This window comes from Coccinella septempunctata, chromosome 8 (genome assembly GCF_907165205.1).
Source record: "Coccinella septempunctata chromosome 8, icCocSept1.1, whole genome shotgun sequence".
Lineage (NCBI taxonomy): Eukaryota > Metazoa > Arthropoda > Insecta > Coleoptera > Coccinellidae > Coccinella > Coccinella septempunctata.
This window is the reverse complement of record NC_058196.1, coordinates 12,282,622-12,301,036: the sequence shown is the minus strand read 5'-3', so window position 1 is coordinate 12,301,036 and position 18,415 is coordinate 12,282,622. Positions and strand designations below refer to the sequence as shown.

The 18,415-nt window shown below is 36.7% G+C and overlaps 1 protein-coding gene across 1 annotated transcript in view; it reads right to left on the bottom strand.

Moving 5' to 3' along the window:
- The window catches only part of LOC123318299 (uncharacterized protein K02A2.6-like), a 31,479-nt gene extending 13,624 nt beyond the window's left edge, over positions 1-17,855 (bottom strand). Inside the window, exons 1-3 of the mRNA XM_044904918.1 lie at positions 17,826-17,855; positions 16,565-16,693; positions 14,707-15,924 (exon numbers count right to left, since the gene is read on the bottom strand). Coding sequence (XP_044760853.1) covers positions 14,707-15,924; positions 16,565-16,693; positions 17,826-17,855 — 1,377 coding nt within the window. The remainder of the gene's footprint in view (positions 1-14,706; positions 15,925-16,564; positions 16,694-17,825) is intronic.
- Between the last annotated feature and the right edge of the window lie 560 nt (positions 17,856-18,415).

Sequence of the window (18,415 nt, the reverse complement as noted above, 5' to 3'; positions counted from 1 at the left end):
ATAATAAAGAGAGGTCCTAGCCTGTGGTACAAAAAATAAGTGTCTTCGACGACCACTGAAAGAGCGTGCATTAAAATGAATATTCTCTATCAACGGGAAATCAAAACAATCATTCAAAATACGATACAAAAATATTTGATCGAACATTACTCTTCTATTTTCCAGGCTCATCATTTTATACAATTGAAGTCTATATTCATAAGCGTAGTCTTGTCTACTACCATAACGGTAAAGCAAACTTTTTGTGAATTTACTTTGTACTTTTTCCAATTCATCGATATATTTATGATAGAAGGGACTCCAAATCGGTGTTACATATTCCAAATTGTTACGTACGTAGCTGAAATATAGAGTCTTGACTGTTTCCACATTTTTGAACGCCTTAGAAATCCTCAAAACGAAACCTAGCATCTTAAAACTCTTAGAGACTACTCTGTCTATGTGAAACTCAAATGACAGCTTCGAATCAAGAAACACTCCGAGGTCCCTCACACATCTCACCTCCTCCACAATTACTCCATCAATGTGTAGGGGAAATGCCATAACGTTAGTATTTTTAGTAAATCTTATATGCTTACATTTCGCAATATTGAGTGTTGAATATCGTTTCGAGCAGAATACAGAAAACCTGTCAAGATCCTCACGAAATCCAGTGACATCATCCAAACTTAGAATCGACTTATACATTTTGAGATCGTCAGCATAGATTTCGAAATAAACATGTAAAAAACAAGTTGACACATCGTCGATAAAAACATTGAAAAGAAGTGGACCCAAATGCGATCCTTGTACCACTCCTGATGTGACCTCGTGAACTGTGGACGAGAATGCGTCCACAACAACATACTGACATCTATCCGACAAGTAAGATTCAATCCACAGCAATAGATTCCCTGAAACTCCAAAATCTGCTAATATGCATAACAATGTTCCGTGATGAACCTTATCGAAGGCCTTGGCGAAGTCCGTATACGCAGCATCCAACTGAGTACCTTGATCCAGATTTTTTGAGATGAAATCAACATATGGGGCCAAGTTAGTAAGAACTGACCTTCCCTTGAAAAATCCATGCTGCTTCACGCTGAGCTTCCCTCCTAGTGATCGAAAAAGAAAGTCTGCTATGATTGACTCGAATATTTTCCCAAAACGACTCAGAACAGAGACCGGTCGGTAATTGGACACAATATCTTTTCTACCACCTTTATGAACAGGAGTAATTTTAGCAATTTTCCATTTACTGGGAAAAATTCCGGTGAGAATAGACTGATTGAAAATCATCTGTAGCGGCAAGTCTAGAAAATTGGCACAAGATTTTATAAATACAGGATGAATTGAATCCGGTCCAGGTCCCTTATTGAGTTTTAGCTTATCTTTTTCAATATAACCTCCCTCTGAATAAAATCAATGTTGATATTATCGAAATTATTCGTGTTTTTGTTATTTTTATATGTAAATGATCGGTTTATTGGGATCATCAAAAACACCTGCGAAGTATTCACCGAACGCATTAACAACATCTTGGCCGTTATCATATAGCTTATCTTCATGAGTCATCGAACTAGGAATCCGCCCGTCTCTTCTACTCTCCGCAACATATGACCAGAAGAAATCTTTGGATTTTTAGATATATTACTAGCTGACCCGGCAAACGTTGTTTTGCCATATAAATAATTTCCTTTTGTATGTTGTATTATGTTTGTATCATAAAAAAATAGAAATTAAAATTTTGTCTAAAAAATAAAAAAAAATTTAGGGGTGGACTACCCCTAACATTTAGGGGGATGAAAAATAGATGTTGGCCGATTCTCATAGATACCGGATAAGCACAAAAAATTTCATCAAAATCGGTCAAGCCGTTTCGGAGGAGTATGGCAACGAAAACTGTGACACGAGAATTTTATATATTAGAAGATTTTCGATGTGTGCTATATAATCAGAGTAATCTCTTTCAATCAGTTTCTTACATTGTTTACGAAGAACAGAAAAATAATAATAATAATATAATAATAAGCATAGTCATCAGTTTTACGGAATTTTTTAAACTTTTTAGGAGCTTCAATTTTTTCTTTTGTTAACTTAATTGATGCAGTGGAAAACCAACAGGGAAAACCCCCGGGTCTCATAGATCTCCTCGAGAAATACTTCTCTATCACATGACTGAGAATACTATAAAAAGTAGCAACATTAGTATTTACATTTTCACTGTTCATAATTTCTTCCAATCTACGGTTGAAAGTTCATTGTTTATTTCGGAATAATTAGCATTAAAGAATTTGAACGTTGACATAAAGTTTTTCGGTTTATGCTTATTTATGCTAAGGTTAACACTTATACAGGGTGTGGCGTAATGAATGGATAATATTGAGCCTGGGGGCAGAGGACTCTATGGCGGTTCAGAAAAATATATTTTACGTTTAGTAAAAGTGCCTTGGTTTTCGAGATATTGGAGATTTTCGAAAATTCAAGCGAATTACACCCTTCGCCACTCGTTTTGCAGGCAAGACTCCAAGTGAAGGAATTTTTTCAAACTGTTTTTTGGATAGTATTCCTGGATAGATGATCTATCGAATGTAATTTATTATTTTTTAGGCGCATGAATGGTTCTTCATGAAAAAAAGATCTAACTCAACTTTTCCTTTCTGCTAATTTTTTTTCATGAGTTCAACCTAGCGCGGTGTAAAAAAAAATATGGTTACCTGAGAGCCAATGCAAGAAAAAACGTGCCAGTTTCATTGAGATTCCGAAATGGTATAACTCTCTGAATTCTCAGCATTTAATACAAAATAAATTTCTATTGCAATCAGTTGAGGCCTAGTTTAATGTAAACAGTGTTTCTAAAATTTTTATCAGCTAAAATGAGAAATGCAAGCAGAATGAAACAATCTTCCATGAGAAGGTATAGAGCATTTACTGAAGCTCATGGTGGCCTCTTACAGAATCTTTTGTAATATTTAATTCAATGAAACGATACTCATTTTAAAATGATATCTATGCAATGAAGCTATGATTTATTAGAAAGTGCAGACTATAGAGCATGTATCAGAACTCATGGTGGCCAATTTAAGCATCATTTGTGATTTGTGAAACTTTATTCAATGAAACGATATTTTAAAATCGATATTTTTTCTCGTTTTCTTTTATTATTGAACCCCAACGTTGTGAAATCAATATTTTCAAGTTAATTTCAAGTTATGCATTGAATTTCAGGATTTTTGTAACAAGGGTCTGGACTCAATGTAATAAAAATTACCTAATTTTCAGCTTTTTTTCTTAATTAACAAAAGTGCTTAAATTCCCTTCGTTACTTGAAATTCGCTTAACAACTATTAACTTTATAACTATAGGGCTTAATAATGAAAGAATACGGGGGAAAAAACCAATTTTAAATTATTTTTTAATTGAATCGAGTTTTACAAAAAGTGTTCGAAGTGTGCATCAGGAGCTGTACTAGATGCTCTACAACTTCTTATGAATAATTGCTTCATTCTGCTTGCAAGTCTCTTTTAGTTGCTAAAAATTAAAGAAAAAGGCTTACGTCAAACTCTGCCTTGACTCATTGTAATAGAAATTTATTTTGTATTTAATGCTGAAAATAGAGTGAGTTATACCATTTCAGAATCTCAGTAAAACAGGCATGTTTTCTCTTGCTTTGGCACTCAGGTAACCGTATTATTTTTCACACCACGCTGGGTTGAACTTGGGAAAAAAAAATAAGCAAAACGGAAAATTTGAGTTAATTCTTTTATTCATGAAAAACTATTTATGCGCCTCAAAAATAATAATTTACATTCGATAGCCCATCTATCCAGGAATACTATCCAAAAAACAGTTTGAAAAAATTCCTTCATTTGGAGTCTTGCCTGCAAAAAGAGTGGCGAAGGGTGTGATGCTCTTGAATTTTCGAAAATCTCGAATATCTCGAAAACCAAGGCACTTTTACCAAACGTAAAATATATTTTTCTGAACCGCCATAGAGTCCTCTACCTGCAGGCTTCATATTATCCATTCATTACGCCACACCCTGTATATAAGGCAGGATGATGTGGGCCTTCACTCACGAGTGGCGATTTATGATGGCGATGAAGAAGGCGATTTATGGATGTCAATATTAGGAGCCAAAATCAAGTCCAATATTCTCCCATTTTTATTGAGATTACCGTTAAACTGTACTAACGAGTTGTACGCTGTGAAGTTCCGGAAGGAGGTGTACGAGTCTCTCTGCACATCATCACAAACAAGCTCCCCATTCAAATCCGCATGCCAGGAAAAAAGTGGCAGGTTGAAGTCACCAATGAGGAGGAAAATGTCATCGGCATGATTCTCCACGAAGATAGTCACAGCGTTAAAGTAGCCCGCATAATCTTGAGAAGTTGTATCTGGAGGGATGTAACATACGCCAATAAATAAATAGGCTTCTATTTCCACCGAGCCTAATCTTGACCCAAACGTCCTCAACCATGGTTTATTGAATACTATGACTTCCGCTGTTTTCCATTTTTCTGGGTAGTGTTCTGTCCTCATGATTCCATTCGCGAGATTTGTAAGAGCGGCTTTACCTTTTCTAGGTAATTTCTTAATTGCCCTAGCTTTCCGTCATTCTGATTTTAGATGCATAGAAAATAATTTATCTACGGATTTAGAAATTTTGAGGAATTACTTTTTCGAGTGGCGTTTGTGTCCTAACCCAAATAAAACCGAGGTTTCGTGTTTCCATTTGAATAATCATCAAAAATATAGAAAATTGAGTGTAGTTTTCGGTAATTCTTTTTTGGAACATAACTTCAATCCGAAATATCTAGGTGTTAAGCTGGATTCCTCGCTGAATTTCAAAGCCCATTTGGAAAGTCTGCGTCTAAAGTTAAAAACCAGGAATAATATTCTCCATAAACTAGCTGGCACTTCATGGGGTGCTGATGCAGCCACTCTTCGAACGGCAGCCCTAGCTTTAGTTTTTTCGGCTGCTGAATATTGTTGCCCCGTTTGGATTAATAGTGCTCATGTGCAGAAAATTGATGCACAACTGAATCTTTCCATGAGAACCATAACTGGAACTATTAGATCTTCACCTATTCAATGGTTACCAGTTCTTTCAAACATTATACCGCCTCATATTCGTAGACAGACTGCGGTTATGAATTCCTGGAAAAAATTCCAATCCTATCCAGACTCGTTCCCAATTCTATCCTATATTCCCGAAAATACCATTCCAAGACTGAAGTCGCGTAAACCTATATGGTCCAACTCTTTTCTTAATTCGAATATAAGGGACAAAGACCTTTGGCAGTCTGAATGGAATAGATGCACTATTTTCAACAAAGAATTAGTAACTGATCCTTCGAATAGAGTTCCTGGTTTTGATCTTCCCAGGAAAATATGGTGTATTCTGAATCGTATAAGAACAGGTCACGGACGTTGCAATAGCATGCTTTTCAGGTGGAATTCAGTTGAAAGCCCTAGTTGTGAATGCGGGAAACCAGAAGAAACCATAAATCATCTAGTTAATCATTGTCCAATTTATGAATTTCAGGGTGGTTTTAAAGCTATACATGCAGTTTCCGAATCTTTTTTGAATTGGGTTGTCAATTTTAGGTCAATCTGACATATTGAATCTAATTTTATTATTTTACGTTTTTCTGCTTTTGTTTTCTCTTTATTTCAGATAAAAGTTTCTGGTTTCTTGGAGAAGACTTTCTGGATTTTCCTTTTTGTTGGAGAAAGAATCAATTTTTGCAGTGCGAGATGCCCTTCAATATGGAATATTTCAGCTTATTTCGTAAACAATTACAATCCACTACACACACGGGGAGAAAGGGTTTTTTTACTGAGGTTTTTCCCTAAGCTCTTGTATCATACACCAATTTGTATGGTACCCCGTTACGCTAACCTCTGCTAAAACTGTAACTCATACACATGCTATAATTATTGTTTGCTGTTCAAGATTGTAATGCTCTATATCAAAAGAATATATATATATATATATATATATATATATATTTGGCGATGTTGGCTTGTCTATTTCAGCAGCCGCTGGTAATTCATCCATTTCTTCATCATTTTCTTCAACCAGTTCTTCCAAATCTTCATTATCGTCGTCTATCCTCTAATTTATTCTCGATTCTCTTTCGATCGAGTCCGTCAATGCATCTGCTTTATCAGTATTGGTATACGCCATTTCCCTTTCTCCGTGTAGGGGTGGAATTTTATTTTTTTCTCCTCGTAGTCTTTTTTGCATTCTTCATGCATAATGATCGATTGTATACAGTTCTGGAACCCTTTTGTTCCATCTGCTTGTTCTTAGATCTTTCAGGGCATTTTTCAGAACTTGGCTATGTCGGCTTAGGTTCCTTCTATTCAGATCATTTTTATTCATCCGATATATTCTTCTGAGTCTTCGATTTCCTCGTATTAGATCTTTTACTTCTTTAGGCGTATCGCCATGTGGATGACTTGGTGCTGGTCTCTTCACTCTTCTCGTCCTTTTTCGTAAGCTTTCAATATAATCTCTTCCAGTTTATCAACCGCACATTCCAGATCCTCTGGAGTGCTTATTGTTGGAATTTCTGTTATTTCCGATTTTATTAAATGGCTGTATTTAGCCCAATTAGTATATGCTCTCATTTCCATCAGTTTTTCTCTTTGTTCTTCTCCCATTGTCAATTCGACGGGATTGTGGTTTGAGGTTCCATCTTCCAAAGTTTCAATAGAGAATTCTTGAGTTATATTTTTCAATATCGCGATATCTATTACATCTGGTATTCCTATACCAAAAGCAAGATATGTCGGTAATTCTGGTCCAATCACTATGGCATTTTGTTTTTCGGCGAAATCCTTGAGTTTTTTGCCATTTCTATTCTCTGCTCTGCTGTTCCATAATGGGGATTTACAGTTGAAATCTCCGATGCAGATTTTCGGGTTTGTCCCTTCCAACATGTTGTTTATCTCCTCTTTCAATAAATTGTTTGGTGGTCGCTTATATGCCGAGGTAATTTCGACCCTTTGACGATTCAATTCGTCAACAAACGTTACTGTTTCTCCTTGTGTTTCGTCGGATCTGCTTTTGAAGTAGTGTTTCAGATCTGTTCTCACCAATATTGCACTCCTCTTCCGGTGTTTGTAATTCTGTCACATAATATACGTTTCATAATTCATGAAATTCAGTCGTCTGTTCCGGTTTATTCTTGTTTCCTGTAGTGCTATAATATCAGGTTGTCTCACTGATATTATTTCTTCTATCTCGGCGTTCCGGGTGTTGATTCCGTTTATGTTCCACGAGATTATCTTGAGGGATTTCTTCCTTATATCCGTAAGGTCCCTTTATTCAGTTTACTAAATAATGCTTGGAGTTTTTTCTCCATTCTCCTCTCAAGTTTCAACATTATCTTGTTGAAAATTTTTTCCGTGAAGATATCTAAGTCAACGGCTGATTCAGATATCTTTTTCTTCTCCTGTTGTCTGTTCACAGCCTGTTCCATTGTAAGCTTCTTCTGTCCTTCTTTTTTCTGAACAGGTTTTGGAATCTCCCTCTTCTTTTCCTGCTCTGTAGGTTGGGTCTTCGCTACTTCCTGAATTTTTTGTTCAGAAGTTGTTGTTTTTGTTACCTTCTTTTTCTGTTCAGCTGATTTTCGGGAATTCTTCTTTCTGGTCACCAACTTGAACTCTCTATATCCTTTATAGCTAGCTGAATGGCCCTCTCCTCCACATAAGACGCATGTGGCATTTCTCTCTTCACCTTTTCTGGTGATTGTGCAGTCATTGCTGCTATGACTTCCTGAGCACTTCACGCATCTCCACGGGAAGGAGCATTTGTTCTGTACATGTCTGTACCTTTGGCACCTAAAGCACAGGCTTGGACTTTCAGGCCTCTTTTTGTGTTCAACCACAATACAGAGGTTTTAGAGTCCCTTCACTTCGAAGATTTCCTTTTTCTGGGTTCTAACCAGGTAGAGAGGTATGGGCTCCTTCGTCTTGTTCGATGTCATTCTGGACACCTCAGCTTCTGATATTCCCTGGAATATCAGGTCGTCCTTAATCAACGCAAGATCAGCGTCGATTGGTTAGTGCCTAATGATGGCATATATCTTCTTCTCCTCCTCCATTTGTTAGGTAAAAAATTCTTCACAATGCTGCTCGAAAAATTTTGTGGTTTCTCTAAATTCATCTACGGTTGACGCGATGATTTTTATTCCGTCCTTAACTACAGTTGCGCGGTTGTAGTTTATCTTTTTTGTGTAGAGAGCTTTAGATATCTCTACCCAATCTGAGGTGCCCATCATCGTGATGGGTGGAATTTTATCTCTTTTAGGCACTCCCGTTGCCTTCTTGACAGTCTCCTCATCAGAAGAGGAGCTTTCTTTTCGCGCGCGTTTAGTTGTGGGCGCGTTTTGGGCCTTTGCAACCTACGTTGATTCATTTTTCCTTGTTTCGGGTTGTGAAACAATTCCTTCAAGGGAATTATTTTTGAAACCCGCTACCGGTTTTGTGATTGCGGCGTAAGTGGGAGATTTCGACATATTATTGCGGGTCATTTCCTCCCTCAAGAGGCGCATCTCACCGACCAACAGTTTCAGTCAGTTTGACTATTTGAACTTTCAACTGCCTATTTTCTTCTCTGAGCTTTACAAGCTCCTCGTGTTCGCCTTCGCTGAATTCTTCAGCATCGGTCGCTTCCATGTAGGAACCCTCATTATCTGAGGTTTCCGACATGGGTTTTATACTCAAAAATCTCAAAATATCAAAGGATTTGAAAATAATAAAATATTCAGGAATATTCGCTGAAATAGTCTAATAAAACTATGGTATAAAGCCTAAAGTTTTCTACGCTATGAGAAAAATCAGGGAAGAAAAGATACGAAAAATAAGCTCACCTGATGCTTTCTGCAGAACCAACGATCTGGACCGATCTGGACTCTGAAGATGAACACCAACTTCGAAAATTTTAACGAATTAAAATTTAGATAACACACACACGTATACAACCTACACAAACTTCACAGACGGAATCAAAAATTCCGTAGCTTCGCTAGTGTAAACTTTCACTTCGACTTTCTCTTCCACTTTTTTTTTGAGAGATGACGTATCGCACTGGTATCGTTCAACACGTCTATTCGCTTCAACGTCTCGAGGTGAACTGTTTGTGTTTCATTCTTGTAATGATTGAACAAAATGAATAAATTATTGTTATACTCCGCCTCTGCCGTTGAAGTTGCTACCAGTCTCTGCTTCTGAGAGTAACAGGCAATTCCCCCACGTTACACAACTAGTTAAGTGACCAGTAGAAGTGTCGCCACCATAGTCAGAATCAGTATCGGCGATTACGTTGTCATCCCCATTGAAGTTGACTCCAAAATTTATCGTTCCATACAAGTAAGCAAAAACTCTCTTGTTCATTTTTCAGTGGCTCTCCATTGGCTTACTGTTGAATCTGCTTAGATAATTCACAACAAAATTTATATCGGGACTTGATACTGTGGCTAGATAAAGCAGACTTCCAACAACTTTCCTGTAGGGAACTTTGCTATTTAGTGGTTTGTCATCCACAGAATTTTTTTCTTCAGTCAGCATTCCACGTTCCATTGGAGTGAAGGTTGGATTCAGGGAATCAAATCGAAAACGTTATAGTATCTTTCTCGTATGGTTTGGTTGACTCACAAAAATTCCTTCTTGACTTACTTCGATTTCCATCCCAAGATAATTTGTCTTGCAATCTCCTTTCATAGGTGATTTCAAATTTCTTATTCAGCTTTGTCAATACTTCAAACATTTTCATCACATTATTTCCAACTATAAGACCATCGTCAACAAATAGAACAATGATAACAATCATCATAAAATTGTAGAAGATACAAGGGTCATCATCTGTTCACTTGAATTTCAATTTAATCAAAAATTATGAAAAGGTTCCATTTCAGTCTCTCGGTGCTTGTTTGTGTCCATAGAGACTCTTCCTTAGCATTCATACTCGACCAGTTTCATCATCAAAACCTTCAGGTTGATACATATATATTGTTTTGTTCAATTTTCCATGAAGAGAGGCTGTTTCGACATCAAATGTTATTAGTGACATATAGTTGTAGGCTGCAAAACTCCAAATCAGACGAATCGCACTGTAACGTGCAACTGAACTATAGATTTCTGAATAATCTATACCTTCCTTCTACCCTTTACAACCAATCTGTCTTTAAATTTTCCATTCTGTTTTTCACGCAAAACCAAGTGACAGACTTTTTCACAAGATCCCATGTATGCATCTTCAAAAGTGAGTCGTATTCTTCAGTTATAGCTTCAAAGCTATATCAGCTATATCCTTCAATGCTTGCGAAATAGGAATATCGACAACTCCACCTATCATGGCAAAATTTCTATTCTCTCCTTCATCCACAATAAAATCAGTATATCTATATGCCATTATCAGATTTCGGCGGTCACGGAAATTTCTTCTAGTGTTCAAGACATCCCCTTCTTCCTCAGTGTTAGATGCTTCAGAATGCTCTGAATTGTTAGCATTAATCAATTGCCGATTTTCTTCAGGTGTATTTTCCTTTTCCATGGATTCTTCCAATTCTCTTTTAGAACAAAATCCAATTTCAGTGTACCCTTCTTCAATTCCAATGCTTTCTTCAAAGATGACATTTCCAGAACTAACTACTTCATTTCCTTCTGGAGGAAAGACTTGGTGAATCTAGGTCATAACCAACAAGAACTCCTTTCTTAGACTTTTTATCAACTTTACCACGTTTGTTGTCCTGGACATAGATGTAGCACTCGCAATCATAGCTCTTAAGTTTTTCTATTTTCACTTATCATCCGAACCATAATTCAGCTGGACTGTTTCATTTAACTGAGCTTTTTTTAGCTTGATTTATAGTGAATATACAGCATAGTTGACAGCTTCACCCCAAAAATTCTCACTCATATTCTTTGCATGTATGACTGACCGTGCTGCTTCAACAATTGTGCGTATTTCTTGTTCAATCCTACCCTTTTGGTGAGGTGTATAAGGATTTGATTTACAATGAAATACTCCAAAATTTTCTAAGAGTTCCTTGACATTATTGCTTATCACCTCTGTACTATTGTCAGATCTGATACTTCTTATTTTCCTTCCAAATCTTAACAAATTTCTCCAGCATATTCAGCGTTTCATCCTTCCTTCTTAGAAAATAAACAGTACGAAAATGTGAATAATCATCCTTCAGCAGAAGGAAGTATTTAGCTCCTCCTAAAGAACGTATGTCCATCTCACATAAATAATGCGCTTGTAATTCATGCCATATTTTGAGAGATTTCGTCAACAGACATCTGTTAACTTCCATGTGAAATAACATCTTGTACAGTCTCTCTTCACGATTTGCAATTGCCACTACTTCTTTGCTGTCAGCAGTTCTGAAGATCGATTGATCTGCTCTCGCACTTTGTACATACCCTCTGTCCAGCATCTGGCTTACTTAAAATAAGTTAAAAGTTAAGTCAGGTACAAATAGCACATTCTTCAATATTATTTTATTCCATTTTTCCCGATTGAAAGCTTCCATTTCAACATCTCCTTCTCCTATTCCATTCAATTCAGAGGCATCTCCAATGAGAATCTTCGTTGGCTCATCAAATGAGTTTATCAGCCACTGTCTTTCAAATGCCATGTGCTGAATTGCTCCACAATCTTGGTACCAGTTTGTCTTGCTTTCGAACTTCATGTCGTTCATACATGAAGTTGACAGTCCCACGCTTATGAATGCACGTCTGCTAGAATTTCTAGGTTCACTCGTATCCATGGCTTCTTCTGAAATTTTGTTTGCTTTGGGACATTCCATTGCGAAATGACTCTTCGGCTTGCATATATTGCATCCATATTAGCTTTTGCAATATTCAATATTCTTTGCACACGGTTTTCCTATACAATATTTCATCACATGGCTTGACTTTCCACATTTGTGACTTTCATAAGTACTCTTTTCTTGGGAATTTTTCCTTTCTTGCCTTTGTCTTGATTGACTTTTGTCAAATTCTTTAGGGAGAAAAGCATTTTGTCCCTTCGATTAATCTGTCTTCTTCTAGACGTAAACGTTCCACTAGTAATTTCAAATTTCTTACTGTTGGATAGATATATCCCATTATGTCCTGACGTGATGGAGGCTAGGAGGTAACATTCCAAAAATTCGTGTCATAATCCAATTTTCCTTAACTGCTTCACCTTCAGCATCCAATTCTTCGGCATACTGCATTACAGTCAAACAGTTTTCGGCAGCTGACTTGTTTGTATCATAATTGTAACTCAAAAAACGCCTTTGTAATCCGTCAACAATTAGATCGGATTTTTTACTATATAATGTTTCAAGTTTGTTCAACATAAAATAAGCTGACCTTACAATTTGCGATTTTTCTTGCAATTTCACTACTTACATTAACGCCAATAAAAGTTTGCGCTTCAAGTTCTTTTTTAACCCAAAGTTTAACTTCCTCAGATTCCTCAGAACCATCTGTGCCTTCAGGTTTCAAAATTATTACAGTAGCTACATCAAACAAATCCTCAGATTTCATGGTAAGATTCAATTTAAATCTCCAAGAAACATAATTTGACTTTCCTTGACAATTTAAAGTTAATGTTTCTGACTGTGTTTTATTGTAATCCTTAATTAGAAAAAAATGGTAAACAGTTCAATATAAATTCTTAGATAACAACAAAACAATGTCAATAATAGTCCCAAGTTGACGATAAATTTCAGGGATTGACTTTCAATTTTAATTTGCAGTTTGTTTACTCACTGACAACTATAACCGTCAAAATACAGATCGAACTCACCAATAGTCGTTCAAAATCACTAAGGCCCGTATTAATAGTCAGATCTCAAGTATTGAGAATGTCTCAAGTAGCGTCTTGAGACATCAGTCTGATTAATAAATTTGACTTGAGACTCTGTCAAGAAGACGTCTCAATCTGCGAACTCACTTGAGTAGGCGCTTATTAATAAATGTGACTCAAGTACTCGAAAGATCTCAAGATTGGTTTTGGGAACGTCAAATTTTTAGTATGGTCGAACCCTGACTCAAGATGATCTCGAAATGAAAGTTGGGTTAGTTTGCTTTGTGAACTGACAGTAATTTAATTGTCTTTTGTGCTTCCAAAAATCGGCATTATTAAAGTCAATATGGAATCCATGGGAGATGTGGTCAACTACTACGACGAAATCGATTTCATGAAGTTTATCGCAACAGAAAATCAGATTTTTCAAATAATGTCCAAGCAATTGTTGGGCCTAATACAGAATTTTTGGGTATTGTAACAAGATGGGCAGGAAGCATGCACGACTCCAGGATCTTTCAAATGTCCAGAGGAGTTCACTTGAGGTACACACAACGTGTACTGGATGGGCGATCGAAAATCCTGCTTCGTCACATTTTATTGTGAGTCACAGTATTGAAAAATATCAAGCAAAAATAAAAATACCATTACTCAAGACATTCATAAGTTGAGTTTCAAGTCTCGTTTCTTGAGATAGTATCAAACTGACAATGACTTGATATGCGTTTATTAATAAGCAGTCATCTTGAGATGCTGTCACTATCTTGAGAAAGTATCAACTGAGATAGGTCTTGAGACCCGTTTTGAGAACTGACTATTAATACGGGCATAAAACCTAAATGACATCACATTCAGACCCAGAATAAAGTGAAATAACTTGACAGGAAAATTGACAGCTGACGTACTGAAGACGATCCCTCTGCCGGTGGTTGCCGGCATCTTCTTTCCTTCTTGGTTGGTTGCTGTCGTTACCGACTTGTTCGACCTTGGCTTGTGTCCTCTCCTCTTGTAAATGGCGAAAATTACAATTTGCAATATGGCTGACAAACTGACCTCGTGACTTTCTGGATTCTTCTGGCTGGCGACAGTCAGTTTTCTCCATGAATCAAAAATTTATCTATCGGTGCAAGGTCCTGGGTCCATAACCTGATGTCGAATATTCAGGTTGGTAGTTGATCCAAGGAAAAACATACTTTTACCCAAATATTTAATGAAATGAAATATCAACAAAGAAGTTTCCAACTGATAAGACACTATTTATTCTACTCTCTACTATTCTACTTTCTACTGACACTGTTCAGAAGATAACTTACACACTTATATTTTATAAGTAGATTTATAGATTTAACATTTATATACATACAAACATTTACTTAGCTCGGCTTACATATAATTGAGGTTACCCGAATGTCATCTGGCCTATATCTTATTCTATGGTCATGACATGTCATAGATTTATAATCTTCATCTTCTCATATTCAAACACCTTCCCCCTAAGTATTATAGCTGGAGGGTTTCTTAATTGGACGTCCAGATCTTGATCGACCGGTATTGTCTTTTGAGGGCTTGAGATTGTCAACTCTATTTTCGGGTGCTTTGGACCTTACAGTTATTCCACATTTTGGACCATTATCGTGATGTTGCTCAATACTTATATCCACGAAAGTGGAACTATTACAATGGTTTCTACTTATTACAGTGCTATCATTTTTACAATTTACAGAAGTGGATATGTTATTATGGTTATTATTTTTTACAATGTTTTTATCTTTACAATTTTCATGGTCGGAATACAAATCTGGATACAATTCTGGGTCTAATATGTATTCACTAATGTCAGTTTTGGTTAACGATAATTTCATTTGGTTTGTATTACGTCTAACTATTTTATTATTGCTTTCTTTTCTTACCCAGTACGACTTGGGTTCAGTAGCTTTCTCAATAACAATGGCTTTGTGCCAAATGGGATCTTTACTGGTTTTGATAACGACTCTATCCCCTTTTTGAAAAGTGGCAGGCTTTTTGTGAGCTCGTTTATCATAATTTGCCTTGACCTTTTTTTGTTGTTGACCCAGAGTTTCAAAAATGTGATTTTGGATTCTGGGTTCCAAACTACTGCTTGATGTTGGTAGTTGATCACGCAGTGTTCTGCTTTGGAGTATTTCCGCAGGAGATGATTTGAGGCTTGTAATTTCTGAGTTGTTATATTCGAAAAGAAAATCGCGAAAGTCAACCTTTTCCTCTGTTGCTTTTCTCAAAATTTGTTTTGCTGTATATACAGCTTTCTCGGCAAGCCCGTTGCTTTGATGCCATTCTGGAGTACACGTTGATACTGTGATGTCTTTCTCTCTGTAGTAGTTTAGACATCTTTGGGAAATAAAGGGCAGGTTATCAGTGATTAAAAATTGTGGGTATCCAAACTTGGTGAAGAGATTCTGAAATGCATCAATTACTGCCCTTGAGGTTTTGTCCTGAAGAGGTACAAGATCCATCCAATGGGAAAAGTAGTCGACTGTGACTAAATAAGGTTTGCTGCCATATTCGAGACTGTCGCATGCTACTTTGTTAAACCTCAATTTGGGAATTGTGTGTGGCATCATAGGTTCTTTGCGGTTTCGTGGCATATATTTTTCACATACTCGACATTGTTTTATGTAGTTTGTGATGTCGGTGGTCATATTTATCCAATAAAAAAGTTTTCTTGCCTTGTTTATGGTCCTTCTGGTACCAAGATGGCCCTTGTTGTGCAGTGTTTCAATTATCTGTTTCTGCATTGATTTTGGTACAATGATTTTGTCCTCATAGAAAACTATACCTGCTTCAACGTAGATAGCGTCTTTCATCTTATAGAAGGGTTTACATTCATCTGGGATGTGTTTTTTTTTTGACCATCCATTGAAATAATAGTCAAACATTTTTCTTAGAGTTGAGTCGTTGCTAGTGGCTAATCGTAACTCAGTTTGTTTTTCGATACTCATGGGGAGATGTTTACTAACAGAATGTACCATCTCCAGCATTTCTGGGTCACTAGTCTCAATTTTTAGAGTGGACCGGGATAACATGTCTGCGAAGTGAATGTCTTTACCAGGGACATAGTAGACATTAAGAGAGTACTTCAGGAGTTTGATCTTTAAACGCTGGAGTCTAACTGATCCAATTTTATAATGGGTTTTTTCATTATGGCAATGATGGGCTTATGGTCGGTTTGTACATCTACCTCATCTCATAACTGTATATAAAATTGTGAAATTTCTGTGTACCATAATAAATAGCTAACAAGTCCTTTTCTGTCTGGCTGTAATTGACTTCATGATCGTTCATGTTTCGTGATGCACAAGCAACTAATTTTAGGGTATTGTTATGTTCCTGAAACATGCAACAACCAATACCATTTTTTGAAGCATCACACTGTAAAACCGTTTTCCTTTTAGGATCATATGCAATGAGTGCTGGTGACTTCGTGATTATTTTCTTTAATCTTTCAAAACATTGTTGGTGTTTAGGAAGCCACTGGAACTCAACACTTGATTTCAATAATTCAGTAAGTGGCTGAATGTAATTTGCCATGTTAGGGATGTACTTCCGAACATAGTTAAAACTTCCTAAAATTCTCTGTAGTTCGTTTTTATCATTAGGGCTTTTCAACTTTGTCAAGGATTCTATTCTGTCTAGGTCAATCTCCATCCCATCTGCAGAGAAAATCTGACCCATAAACTTTACCTTCTTTTTGCAATATTTTATTTTTTCTTTGTTAAATTTTGCACCTACCTCTTTAGCTCGCTTGAGCACTTGTTCAACTGTTCTATCATGTTCTTCTCTGTCTTTCCCCATAATTATCATGTCATCATGTAGAATTTGTATGTTTTCTATGTTGCCGAACTTATTTTCGACTTGTTTCTGGAATAGGTCTTGTGAATTTGAGAGACCATATGGCAACACGACGTATCTATAAATACCGAAGGGTGTGGAGAAACAACACTTCCAGGAAGAGTCATCATCCAATTCCAAGTGGTGGTATCCTTCAGCCAGATCAAACACCGAAAAAAACTTTTTATTTATCATTTTTGAAAAAATTTCTTCTATTTGTGGAACCAGCCTTGGTTTCCTTACAATTTGGCTGTTCAAATATTGTGGATCTAAACAAATTCTTAATTTATTGTTAGTTTTCTCGACAATCACCATACGATTTATGCTTGCACGGGGATCAATTTCGTCTACCTTCACAATGGCTTTGCGTTTAACTAATCTGTCTAACTCTTGTTTTAAATTATTCTTTATGGCAAATGGAATTTTTGAGGGTGAGTGACTAACAGTTTCAAAATTCTCTACGGTAGTGATCCTAAACTTTCCATTAAATGTTCCATAACCAGCAAAACTTTCAGAGTTTTCCCGAATAAACTCATCTCTTTCTATATTTTCATTTGAGAACTCGATGTCAACTTTATTTATTCTTTTTAAGAGGCCAAGGTCTACACATGCTTGACCGCCCAGCAATATCTTATCAACATTTTCAACTATCACGAAATCCTCAAACACATTTTTATCTTTGTACGAGCATAGCAAATTTACAACACAACACAACAAGTCCTCGCCTGAGTGCCCTCAAATCCCTTTATTATGAAATCATTTTTTCGAACTTTGAAATTCCTATTCATCATTGAAAAAATCTTATTAGGTTGTATTGATACATCGGCACCAGTGTCTAACTTAACCTTAAGTCTTTTGTTTTCAATGTTGACAATCTCATCCCAGCAATTTTTGGACTTATTTACTAAATTAACATTGCCAATTATTAAGCTATCAATAGAACTATCACTGTCAACATTTTGTCCGCAATCAACGTTTTTAATATTTTTACCCGACAGGCAACAGCAAAACGGTTCAATATTCCGCATTTGGTACAAGGTTTACCGTATGCTGGACACTCTTTGGAACCATGTATTGTTTGGCATCTTCAGCATTTAAACTTTTCCTTGTGCCCAGGCTTATCAGAATTTTTCTTCCTACCTTTGGGTTGATGTTTTCTCACCAGGTTCACCTCATTGTCGTCGTTGAACATTTTGCTCTAGTTCTTTGACATCTCGCTTGTTTTGCATACCTCTATGGCTTTGGACAGCTTCAATTTCTCGATCCTCAGCAGGGCCTCTCGAGTTGTGGGATCACGTATACCCATAACAATTCTGTCTCTCAGAGCTTTTTCTTCCATTGTTTGCTCTGAGTCCACCTCGTTATAATTGCAAGTTTTAACCATGTGTTTGATGTCCGTAAGGAAATGGTCGAAATTTTCCCCTTCCTTTTGGCATCTTCTTGAGAAGTTGTATCTTTCAAATACTTCGTTCACCCTCGGATTGACATACTCTTCGATCTGTTTTAGTGTAGATTCATAAGTATTTTCGGCACTTGATGGGGCATCAAACGTTGACATTATCCTGGCAGATTCAGTGCCTATTATATTTCTCAGAATTGATAGTTTTACACCATCAGCACTAGTGTTTTGACCTGTGGCTACCAGGTAATCGTTGAATGTGATCTTCCAAAATTTCCATTCTGTGCATGCGTTAGCACTTTGCAGATCAAAGTCGGGTGGTAGTTTTACTCGTCCATGTGACATTTTCGGTC